This window comes from Phyllopteryx taeniolatus, chromosome 11 (genome assembly GCF_024500385.1).
Source record: "Phyllopteryx taeniolatus isolate TA_2022b chromosome 11, UOR_Ptae_1.2, whole genome shotgun sequence".
Classification (NCBI taxonomy): Eukaryota; Metazoa; Chordata; class Actinopteri; order Syngnathiformes; family Syngnathidae; genus Phyllopteryx; species Phyllopteryx taeniolatus.
The window spans coordinates 25,522,324-25,535,445 of NC_084512.1; the positions used below are offsets into that span (position 1 = coordinate 25,522,324).

The following is a 13,122-nucleotide window of genomic DNA, read 5'->3' on the forward strand; positions in this document are numbered from 1 at the left end:
ATTGGCGAATCTGAGGAAACAGTTCTTTCCGGGTGGTGGGAATGGGCCCGTCAATGATTGCTTGGGTTTTGGCAGGGTCTGGTTGCAACTGTCCTTTGGCGATGATGTAGCCTAGAAAATGTACAGAGGAGAGGTGGAATTCGCATTTTTCTGGTTTGACGTACAGACGGTTTTCGAGGGGGAGCGAGAGAAAATGAGGATGTTGTTCAGGTAAACAAAAATGAAATGGAGGACATCGTTGATGTATGCTTGGAAGACTGCGGGGGCGTTGGTTAATCCAAATGGCATGACCAGATATTCAGTGTCCGAGGGGTTATTGAAAGCGGTCTTCCATTCATCCCCCTCTCAGATAAGGATTAGGTGGTAGGCATTTCGTAGGTCCAATTTGGTGAATATCTGGGCATCGCAGAGGAGTTCGAATGACGGGTCGATGAGGGGTACTGGTGACTTGTTCTTTATGATGAGGTCACTGAGTCCATGGTAGTCTATGCATGGGCGCAGAGTGATTTCTTTCTTTTCGACGAAGAAGAATCCAGCTCCAACCGGAGACAAGGAAGGGCGAATGAGTCCAGAAGCCAGAGAATCACGCATGTAGTCCTCCATCGCCTTTTTCTCCAGGCGCGAGAGATTGAAGAGACGGCCAGAGGGAAAAGGGGCTCCCGGCACGAGATTTAGTGTGCAGTCGTAAAGGCGGTGAGGGGGTAGAGAAATGGCCAGGTCTTTACTGAACACCGGCGAGAGACCATGATATTCTTTGGGGACTCGGGAGAGGCCAACTGGTGTGGGGGATGGTGGTGGGTTTCCAGCGGGAGGTTGTCAAGTGAAAAGTGTATAATGTAATAGATGAAATGAGTAATTGATAATACAGAATATAATTGGATTGTTAATCGGTTCAGGAAGTTCTATTATAATTGACTCAAACTGTATTATTACAAATATCCACCAGATGGTGCCTAAAAGAATTACTAAATTAAAGTCAACCAGTCATGCACATTTATAGCCACAAGATGGCGCTATAGTGGAGGTCACTCAAGTGTCACCAAGTGTTATTTGCTTGCTCAATGCTTATTTGCAAACATATATAACCTGTAACAGCTTATTTCATATATTTTTGATCTTCGTAACGAAGTGATAGGAATCCACAATCACTTGCGCCCATACGATGATATATGAGCTAGATGATTAAGAGTTTAGGACCCTTTATTGTAAAATGGGGTTTACAAGAACAAGTGAGACATTTGATTTGAATGATACATTGTTTGTTATTGGGTTGATTAGATAAGACATTCACATGAGAACCTTTTAATTTGGAACAAAAACAAGTCGATCGCTTTTCCTAGCCACGATCGGTTGGTGGACAGACTCTGCGAGCAACTACCGGCATCTCGTACCGGTTCCGCACGCCTCTGAGGGCCAGAGCTCAGCCCGCCACCAGTTCAACCGGCAGGAAAGTTATGAGCGCAAACAGGACAACAACTTTCCTTTCTTATCCACCCACCCATCCATCCATCCATCCATTTTCTGAGCCGCTTCTCCTCACTAGGGTCGCGGGCGTGCTGGAGCCTATCCCAGCTATCATCGGGCAGGAGGCGGGGTACACCCTGACCTGGTTGCCAGCCAATCGCAGGGCACATACAAACAAACAACCATTCGCACTCACATTCACACCTACGGGCAATTTAGAGTCTCCAATTCATGCATGTTTTTTTGGTGTTTTTTTGGTGTTTTAAAGCTGTGTTGAACTAATATACCCCCCTCCCCCCCCCAAAAAAAAAAAAATCCCAATTTGAGTTGTCACCTTGTACTTTTGAAGTTAATGAAGAGTTCACAAATGTGTTGATTTGTGTCAGCCTCCTCAGAGGTCCAATATGACTGTGAAACCGTATAATTGTTTAATTGACTTAGCATATACACAACCAAATGTTGGATAGTTACTTTTGAAACCAAAAAGTTCGGGATAATATTCAACTACTGCAACGGCACAACAATTTATTACATCTAAGAAGACACCCCATTTTTGATGGTAAACACTGTGTTAAATAAATTGTACAAGTTATCATTTATTTGCTGGCTTGCATTGGTATTGTGGACGATTTTGATGGTTGCTTGCTGACCTTGGGGGAAAGGAAAATGTCTCGCCTTCTGGAAGATGACTCAGCGGGAATCGTCAGAGAGAGGCGCCTTGACCAAGGACACGTGGCCGGGTGTGTTGGTCTCATGTCTCCACCTTGAAACCCTCCCCTTAGTGTGTTATGTCTTGTAACTTAGATACCTCCCTATTTCAAATAAAATACAGGAGCAACGGGGGAGATTGTTGAGAGCGTGATAGGAGACTGTAACCGAACAATCTCCCATACGTCCTCCTCATGAGCAAAAAGAAACCAGCGTCTTCATTCCTTTTGTGTCTATTTTTATAGGTGTTGGGTGAGATAGATCCAACATTAAATTGGTCCTTCGAGCCGGTTGTCATCACACCCGAGGATTCCAGTTGTGGAGCCGACTTCCAAGTTAAGAGACCGTGGCCACGGCAAGTAAGAACCTTTACGGGACTGGTCTTTGTTCTCCTCAACTGGGATCTGAAGGTTGACGACAATCCACAGGATTGAACACGACTTTGGTGAGTTAATTTTTTTTTTAAAAAGCGTTATTAAAGAGTGAGTGAATTGCGCGACAAAGAAGTCTGCGGAAGAATAAACCTTGTGTAATACTAGTCACTGGCAAGTAAAAGAGGGACGGCGGAGTCCGAGAAATTCCGCGAGGACTGCGGAATCCTGTACGTACTTAAATTCCGTGTTTCCGTGTGTTTTTAAAAACGTTACTAGTATCGTGTGAATGTGTAAAGATATGAATGTATAAGACAGGATTGTAAGTGACAACTGGGTTTGGAAGCAGATGTAAGAATCCTCCGCCCCGTGTTGGGTAGAAGTTTGAGGATTACCAATACCCAGACGTTCATTGTCACCCTGTCATTTTGAATAAAGTCAGTATTTAGGTCACTCTACGTGCAAATAAACTGGCTTCCAAATTCACAAAATGGGAAAAAATAACAGTAAAAGGGATCCAAAAGAACGCTTAACGTGTAAAGACTGGAAATATGTTCAACTCCAAAACCCTTCCAAAATAAAACATTTAAACACATGGATAACCAAATACGGTTTCGCTGGCAAGCTAAATTCGCAAAAATTGGTTCGACACAAAAATAATACATAAAAAATAGAAAAAGAGGGATATGACGACTTATTCTTCTGGCTAAACATGGCGTCCAAAAGAGAAAAAGGAAGTAAATTTTACTATATGTAGATGATGTTCTCCTGGCATCTCCAGATGGAGAGACATGCATCAAAGATTCATTGGCCTTACTGCATCATCTAGCAGAAGAGGGACATAAAGTTAGCAAAAATAACTTTCAATTGTGTAAAAGGCAAGTCAAATATCTAGGCCATAATTTAAGTGTAGGAGGAAGGACTATATTAGAAGACAGGAAAGTCTTAAAAATCCCTAAATCACAGACGAAGAAACATATGATGTCATTTTTAGGTCTGACAAATTATTGTAGAGCATGGATTCCAAACTATGCAGAAATTGTTGCACCATTGTCAAAATGAATGTATGAAGACAACCTTAAAATGACATCACCTGTTCAATGGAATACAGAGGCAGAAAAGGCCTTCTGTGACAACATTTGGTGTCCAGTACTCCGCCGGCCCTTCCAAATTATGATCAACCATTCATTCAAATGGTAGATTGTAAAAGCTATTACATGACCTCCGTACTTACACAACAATACAGTGATAAACTAAGACCAATAGCTTATTTTTCGACTAAATTGGACAGCGTGACGTGTGCATTACCGCATTGTGTCAGAGCAGTTGTGGCAGCCTCGATGGCAGTGGAGAGCAGTTCCACAATTGTGTTATTTCATCCATTAACTCTTAAGGTCCCACACAATAATAATAATAATACCTGATGAAGGCACGCAGCATGATTGTCAGGAATTGGCTGAACAAGCTGCTGAATTAGTAGCATTAACCGAGGCATGCAAACTAATGATAAATAAAGATGTTACAATCTATACTGATAGCCAATATGCGTATTCCACAACAAGAACGCAATTATTGGGAAAAACAAGGTGCAAAACTACAAAATGAAATTTACATTAGCACAGAAGGGAAACAAATACTTCCCCAAAAAATAAAACCTATTCAAATGGGCTGCTGTATTGAGCCATGGTGTGTCACATGTCTCAACCGGAGGGATGGTGGCACAGATACCCCAAAGCCAGGAGATATGGAGTCGGGGACCAGCCACCTCGGTACCGGGGTGGACGAGAACACTGGGGGAGGGACCGTGCATTCACCTCCTCCCAATACAACGGGAGGGGGGCTCTTCACCCTCGTCCTAATCCTAGTTGTAAACTGAATTTATCTTCCTTATTTGGGTTAGATTGAATTATTTAAAGTTATCTACTTATGCATTTATACATTTATTTATATATTAGTTTGTCATAATTAACATGTTGGTTCAATAATTTTAGATAATAGGTAACAGATAAATCAATAAGAGAGTAAAAAAAGAATGTAAAAAAAAAACAAATTGGGAATAACAACCTACAATAAAAACAAGAATCAAGGAAGGTATAAAAAGGGAAGAACCCCCAGCTTTGTCACTTCGCTTTTATTTGTCGGAAACGAGTAACATCTCTTGAGAAGACCTGAGGAAGGCTTGAGTTAAGACGAAACGTAGTCAAGAGCGCACATAGATAGAAATTGGAATTCAAACAAGTACATTAGATTAGGAACAATTGGATTCGGCTAAAACCAAATAGATTAGGTTAAAACCGATTTGATTGCAGCACAAACCACATAAATAAATAATTCAAATATAAATCATTAAGTTCGGGTAAACTATTAGTACTTATATAACCAAGGCGAAATCATAATTATAGATACAACAAAGGCGAACTCAAAATGTATTAAACAACTGATTGACACAACAACAAATTTAAAAAAAAAAAAATACAAAAACTCAAACAATTAAAAAAAAAATAATTAAAAAATAAATAATTAGCAAAAAATGTGTCAGGATGGCCCGTTATGGAAAACGTGGCCAGATGGCCCGTCAACAACAGGGGCGGCGGGTGGACCGCGCACATCCTTCCCGATCCCGGAGTGGGGATTATCGGGAGGGATCGGTTTCATTCCCCTATCCCCGCGAGGGAGGCTCGGTTTCCCTCCCCTAAACATAATAGGAAAAAAAACATTCAAAAAATAATAAAACAACAAAAAAAGTAATAAATACCACTTTAGTTTATATGGTGTGATGAGTGACTTGAGGTTGTCAAGATTTCCAGATGAATATGTAAATTTAAAATGATTTCAAGGGCTTAACAGAGTTGTTTTATAAATGGTGCAGATCCACTTTGAGCTGGAAGTGTAAATGTATAAATGAGAAAACTGATGTCTTCTTTTTTTCAGGAATTTCTGATTGCTCTTATGATTTGCAACATTTGGAACATGATCAATAAATGGGAATATTTTCTGAATGTGCTTGTAATTATTTACACTAAAACAATGGGAACAATTGCTTCTAATAATAGTAATCATCATAACAAGAGTTACACAAAGGCAATCCATGTAAGGAAATGCCCTAAATCACACACACTGTTGGAGGGTTTATGCTTTTCTTACAGCGTAATCCCGCTCATTTGTTCACATGTCAAATAATATGTACCGTAAATATGAATTAATCCATTAATTGCATAAAGTTTAAATCACAAAGTCAGGTGACAGAGACTTGATCATTTTCTGAAGGGGGGCAACAACAAGAATCAATGATGCTTGCAATACATAAGGACAAAATTATTTAACAATTTTGTATACCAAATCATTTGCATAATGAATGCATGGTCTGCGAGATCTAATATTTTGCCATTTCCCCACTGTGACCACGTGTAGTCGTGCCGCTGGGTCCTTCCTCCACTGAAAAGATCTGTCGGCTTTGCACATTTTGGTTCACGTCTGGTGTGGGGGTGAGGGAGGCGGAGACCACCCACTTAGGGCTCGTCTGCTGTATAACAACAATTGTTTGTCGCAACGCACACGGCACAACGCCAAGGGTCCGACGAAGTCACGAATAATAACCGCATGCTACAGCCTACAGGATATGATCTACACCGGTACTCCGGCCTGCGGCCGGGACACTCGGCATGGCGTGCACGGCACACGCGACAGATGCACTCGTGCACAGCTTTGTTGACATATGTTTGGTGACATTGACATTTGCTGTATAGTAGTCTGTAATAGTACCGCTTATCCTCACTAGGATCGCGGGCGTGCTGGACCCGAGCCCAGCCATCTTTGGGCGAGAAGCAGGTACACCCTGAATTGGTCACCAGCCAATCGCAGGCCACATACAAACAAACAACCATTCACACCTACAGACAATTTTGAGTCTTCGATTAACCTACTGTGCATGTTTTTGGGAGTTAGGAGGAAACCGGAGTCGACGGAGAAAACCCACACAGGCACAGACAGAACATGCAAACTCCACACAGGCGAGGCCGGATTTGAACCCCGGTCCCCAGAAATGTGAGGCAGGTGTGCTAACCAGTCGTTCACTGTGCCGCCGTCTGTATTTATGTTGTGTTAAAAGATGGCCGTGTGTACTGGAAATTACTGTATTCCTATTTTTTATTTTATTTTTTTTAAAGACGCTTAGCCATGAGATTGACACCGCTGCTTCTCAGGCTCTGTTATAGATGTTCATCACGTAAACAATGGGGGGCAGCAATTCACTATACTTTCCGAGTCTGCCGGAAATGAAGAAGAAGAAGCAGAAGAAGAAGAAGCAGAAGAAGAAGCAGAAGAAGAAGAAGAAGTAGCAGCAGCAGCACCGGAAACGGAAACGGGGGAGCATCTTTACTGTGTCTTTACGGAAAAGTATTCTCCAAGATTCGAATTCTAAAGGTAAGGAGTTACATTAATAAAGGGTATATACTGCCTTGGATAGCAATGCTGTCATGCATTTTTCTTGTTGTTTAGACTCAGTGCTGTTTGTTTATATTTTTACCCAGAGAGCTTTCTATCTAGAACACGTGTATTTTAAATCTTAATCTAACGTTTGATTAGCGTGTTTGTACTGTTTCACAAACGTTTACACCCCACCGTTTCAGAAAAGTTCAACGTCGCCAATAAACGAAAAATACGATGTAGACTTAAATCTTATTTCATCACATAAAAAATGTAAACATGATTGGCAAATCATGTCATCTGAAAATGCATACCCGCTCCTCTAAATGTGCCGCTACACTTACTAAGTGAGTTTTATGTGCTATCTTCTAAATACCTTCATATCAAAATGGACGTCAATGGGTATTACACAAATATAATGAGCCGGAGTCAGAATCTGATAAGGGTTAAGGATTTTATGCAACTTTTAATGTTGAAAATTAGCCAAAATGTGCTGCCCAGAAATCAATGTCAATCATGAAGAAACTTGTGACTGAAACCTTGACTATGTTGGAAAAATGCCCGGATTGGTTGAGACGGAAATGTGATGTTTAACTCATTCACTGCCAGCCGTTTCCTGAGCAGGGAACCCCAAGACTGCCAGGTATTTTCGAGCAATTTCACTCATTTTTCAAGCCCCACACAATATTGTGTACAATGACGATGTAAACACCGAAAGCTCATACTCTCCTCTTTCATCAGAAAAAAAGTTTCTCTCGCTTACACTGTTCTTTAGTAATCAGCAGTCAAACATAGGCTACTTTCAGCCAAATCTGTTTCTGGAGGAAAAAAATGAGAAAACAGCCTTTTTTTGTGAAAGCAGACACATCAAAGCAGACAATGACTTTGACGCCAAGATTTGTTTTCTTCGGTTACAATCTCAAACATCTGAACATAAAACAACACTGAAAAGTACTTTTGACAGAAAAATAATTTATTTACAAGTATAACTGTACAGACTTTACAGACAAATGCATGAAAAAATGAGGCTCCCGGACTTGCACTTTTTTTCCCCTCCAAATTCTCCTCCTCTACTGTTTGCTCAATAGTCCAGGTTTTTATTAACTTGCGTATAAAATCTAGCAAAGTTTTATCCACATCTGTATTTTATTCTTTGGTGGCGGTGTTGTGTGATTGTCATTGTCCTTGAAACCAGTCCCTACTTCTCCTCGAAGCACAACCTGTGGAGTTTAGAAACATTAGAAACACAAAAAATACATTGTTGAAATTGCTGTCGTGGGACATGGAGAGAAAAAACCTTTAAATTACCTGATTCTGATTCTGTCACCCCCAAAGTTGACCTCAATATTCTGGAAAACCCGCCTACCCACGTATAATGCATTTTTACAATTTGTGATATTGCTTCTACGCATATGATCAAAACATGAAGTATTATCTGTATTTTTGTTAGTTTTTTAGAAGAATTACTGTATTTTCGCGACCATAAGCCGGAATGAACAGAGTTCTCCATCAAACATGGTGGGTTCCCTCTCGTCATTGTCGGAGTCAGTCTCGTTGCCAGGGGGCTGTTCAACAATGATGCCGGAGTTTTCCTGCTTCCTTCACTTGCGAACCATGGATTCGTTGATCTTGAACTCTCTCACGGCTGCTCGATTTCCATGTTCCTCCGTGTAACTGATAGCTTGGGGTTTAAACAGTGCTTCGTAAGCGTGTCTCTTCGTAGGTGCCATTTTCGGGGGTCCTTAGTCAAACCGATGTTGTTTTGCACAATGCACATACCGGCGCTATATACCTACTGGGGGCGTGCCTTTAGCGTCCTCTTTCACGCGCACCCTTCCCCCATTAACGTCCGCATGCTGTCCTCAGTCACGTCCGCATTTCCTCTATAAGCAGCGTGTCGGCAGGAAATGCTCCCAGTCAGTAAAGCGGCGCGCTCATCAAAGCCACACAACATTTATAGATTTTGGAACTCGATGCGCACACAAGGCGCGCCGGATTATAAGGCGCCCTGTCCATTTTGGAAAAAAATTAAGACTTTTAAGTGCATCTTATGGTCGTGAAAATACAGTACACAGTGTACACAGAGCTGCTGCGCACCTGCCTACATTCGTTTCATTCTGAAGAGTGAAATAGGAAATGCAGCAGGTGTACATTGTTTCCTGTGTCCTCTTTCACAGTTAGCATACAAGAAGATAAGTATACAATTAGAATTAGATGCTTTATGTATGGACAATAGTTTTGGCTTTGGTTTACATTTCTTCTCTTGCATGCTATTTATATAACATTTATATTTCCTATGTCCACAATTGCTGCTGAAACAGTGCAAATTTCCTCATTATGGGACTAATAAAGGTTATCTTGTATTACAAATATTTATTAATAATAATATACTTTTAACCTTCCCACGTTCCGAAGGGTGTGTGGAGCGACGTACTAATTAATTGTCAATTTCCAAGATGGCGCCTACCAGTGTGGTCGCCTCGGTAACGCGCTCTCTAGTATTGTTTTTGTTTTTGTGTTTTTCGTCCGTCTTTGGAGACCTTACACGACTCACTTACACAAGGGGAGACCTGCTAACCATCAAGGAGGCTACTCCGGACTTTCTGTCACCAACTTTCGCAAAATCCGCTCAGTTTTTTCCCCGAGTTACTCACCGGAGCGGCGTCCGCGGTTTTCGGCGCATGGAGACGGAAGCGGCGCCACAAAGGGAAACGGGCCGGCATTCAGGTGAAACTCCGCAAGAGAGGACACAGATTGGCGTTCCCGTCGATCCACCTCGCGAATGTACGCTCCCTACCCAACAAAATGGACGAGCTTCATCTTCTGTTAAAGACCAGTAAAGACTTCGGACGTTCCGCGGCCATGTGCTTCACGGAGACCTGGCATTGCGACGCTGTACCCTTATGGCGCCGTTATGCTTCCCGGTTTCCACATTCATCGAGCGGACCGCGACATGGAATCATCGGGGAAAACAAAGGGCGGCGGGATATGCCTCTATATCAACGAAAAATGGTGTACGGACGTCACGGTGCTCAGCACACACTGCAGCCCGCATTTGGAGTCGCTATTTTTAAACTGTAAACCATTCTACTCTCCACGTGAGTTCGCATCATTCATCCTGACTGCAGCCTACATCCCGCCTCAAGCTAACAGGAACGCCGCACTGCTAACGCTCGCCGAACAAGTCAATGAAATTGGAAAAAAAAACACCCGGACTCACCCCTCATTATTCTCGGGGACTTTAACAAAGCTAAACTCAACCACGAACTCCCTAAATACAAGCAGCACATCGACTGTCCTACCAGGGAAAATAATCCTTTAGACCACTGCTACACTACGGTAAAAAACGCATACCGTGCTATTCCTCGTGCAGCCCTGGGCTCGTCTGATCACTGCTTAATTCACTTAATACCGACGTATAGGCAAGAACTTAAATGCGCGAAGCCTACAGTGAAAACAGTGAAAAGGTGGACAAATGAAGCCAAGATGGAACTTCAAAGCTGTTTAGACTGCACAGACTGGAGTGTCTTTGAAAATTCAGCTGGCAGCCTGGATGAATATACGGACAGTGTCACATCCTATATCAGTTTCTGTGAAGAGGTTTGTGTACCAATAAAATCTTTTCGCACATTCAACAACAAGAAGCCGTGGTTCACTGCTAAACTTAAGCAGCTTCGCCAAGCTAAGGAGGACTCATATCAGAGCGGGGACAGGGCCCTGTATAATCGAGCTAGAAACCAGCTGACTAAAGAAATTAACATTGCAAAAAGAAACTATGCAGCAAAGTTGGAAAAGCAGTTTAGCGCAAACGACTCTAAATCAGTCTGGCATGCATTCCAATTGCTGACTAATTACAAGCGACGATCCCCCCCAAGCTGAGAACAATAGCACACTAGCCAACGACTTGAATACCTTCTACTGCAGATTTGAAAAGGACACTTTCACACCACACACCCACCCGGCCGATCCGGCCGCACCCGCGACCACAATCACACCTCTGACTTCTATGTTAACCATTCATGAACAGGATGTGAGACGCATCTTCAAACAACAAAAGATTAACAAAGCGGCAGGCCCGGACCATGTGTCCCCATCCTGCCTCAAAGTCTGCGCAGACCAGCTCGCTCCAGTCAGATCTTCAATAGATCTCTGGAACTGTGCGAAGTTCCATCCTGTTTCAAACGCTCCACCATCATTCCAGTCCCCAAGAAACCTGCAATCTCGGGTCTGAATGACTACAGGCCTGTCGCTTTGACATCTGTCCTTTGAACGTCTCGTGCTGGACCACCTCAAGAGTGTCACAGGTCCCCTGCTGGACCCCCTGCAGTTTGCCTACCAAGCGAACAGGTCTGCGGATGATGCAGTCAACATGGGACTGCACTTCATCCTACAACACCTCGACAGTGCGGGGACCTACGCGAGGATCCTGTTCGTGGACTTCAGCTCAGCGTTCAACACCATCATCCCTGAACTCCTTTCATCCAAGCTTCTCCAGCTCAGCGTCTCACCTGCCATCTGCCAGTGGATTTACAGCTTTCTGACGGGCAGGACACAGCAGGTCAGGCTGGGGGAGGCCACCTCATCCACACGCAGCATCAGCACTGGGGCGCCCCAAGGTTGTGTCCTCTCTCCGCTGCTCTTCTCTCTCTACACGAACGACTGCACCTCAGGGAACCCGACTGTCAAACTCCTGAAGTTTGCAGATGACACCACTGTCATCGGCCTCATCAAGGACGGTGACGAGTCTGCATATCGACAGGAAGCCGAGCGGCTGGAGCTGTGGTGCGGCCGACACAACCTGGAGCTGAACACGCTCAAGACTGTAGAGATGATCGTGGACTTCAGGAGGCATCCTTCGCCACAGCTGCCCCTCACGTAATCCAGCTGCCTTGTGTCAACCGTCGAGACCTTCAAGTTCCTGGGAATTACAATCTCTCAGGACCTGAAGTGGGCGACTAACATCAACTCCGTCCTCAAAAAGGCCCAGCAGAGGATTTACTTCCTGCGGCTTCTGAGAAAGCACGGCCTGCCACCGGAGCTGCTGAGACAGTTCTACACAGCGGTAATCGAATCAGTCCTGTGTTCTTCCATCACAGTCTGGTTTGGTGCTGCTACAAAAAAGGACAAACTCCGACTGCAACGGACAATCAAAACTGCTGAAAGGATTGTCGGTACCCCCCTACCCACCATTGAGGACTTGCACGCTGCCACAACTAAGACAAGGGCGTGCAAAATCCTCTTGGACCCTCCGCACCCCGGTCACCAGCTCTTCCAGCTCCTTCCCTCAGGTCGGCGCTACCGATCAATGCTGCACTAGTTGCATATACTGGCCACTCATGCCAGAGTAGCATCTGCTCCATTTGCACACTGTTTGAGGAGTATCTGTAACATTTGCACAACCAACATTGTCCCAGATTATCGCACTACTCGTCACTTTTAACCGCATACACTCCTTGAAGTGTCAGCGCCCCTTGCACAGTGGTCATTGCGCCGGTCTATTACAATATTAGTAATTCGTACTGCTCTAAGTGCTAGAGGACTCTGCATCTTTTTGCACAATTGTTTTTTGTCAATGTCGTTGTCTCCAAAGTGTTGTACTAGAGCGGCTCCAACTACCGGAGACAAATTCCTTGTGTGTTTAGGACATACTTGGCAAATAAAGATGATTCTGATACAGTTGATAGCGTGTTTATTTAACATAATGTGAGTTTGTAAAGAACATAAATTGAGTATGTGTAGCCTCCATGTAAAATATGCTAGCTCTTAATTGCCTTTGCATAACAGCTTTTTCTACTGTTGCCGTCGACTTGTTTGGTGTTCTTTGGTGGATTAGATTTATCAAGTCTTATCAGTTACAACGAAGAAACTAGACGTATTGGCAATTTTAACATTTCTTTCTCATTTTACTGTCCTGAAAACCTCATTGGAGCTCATAAATGAAATGGACATGAAGAACCGAGGTGGTGGGTACCTGGATGTTCGGCTTCGACAGAGATTGGAACAGGTATGTTCCAATAGTTTTATTATTCCCAATGGGGGGGGGGGTCCACCTCCCACACTTGGGGGCGGGTAGTTGGTTATGATACTTGTTTTTTTTTTTTGCTGACATCGGACTGATTTTCGATCTCAAATATCGGATCGGGACACCCTTGTA

General features: G+C 43.4%; 1 protein-coding gene across 9 annotated transcripts in view; it reads left to right on the forward strand.

Moving 5' to 3' along the window:
- Positions 1-6,808: 6,808 nt before the first annotated feature.
- The window catches only part of nvl (nuclear VCP like), a 95,778-nt gene continuing 89,464 nt past the window's right edge, over positions 6,809-13,122 (forward strand). For 7 of the 9 annotated variants that reach the window (XM_061789242.1, XM_061789246.1, XM_061789245.1 and 4 more), the window contains exons 1-2: positions 6,809-6,965; positions 12,898-12,972. In XM_061789242.1, the coding sequence (XP_061645226.1) occupies positions 12,910-12,972 (63 nt within the window). In that variant the 5' untranslated portion in view covers positions 6,809-6,965; positions 12,898-12,909. Of the gene's footprint in view, positions 6,966-12,876; positions 12,973-13,122 lie in introns of all 9 variants that reach the window. The other 2 variants (XM_061789243.1, XM_061789244.1) reach the window with 2 other exon arrangements.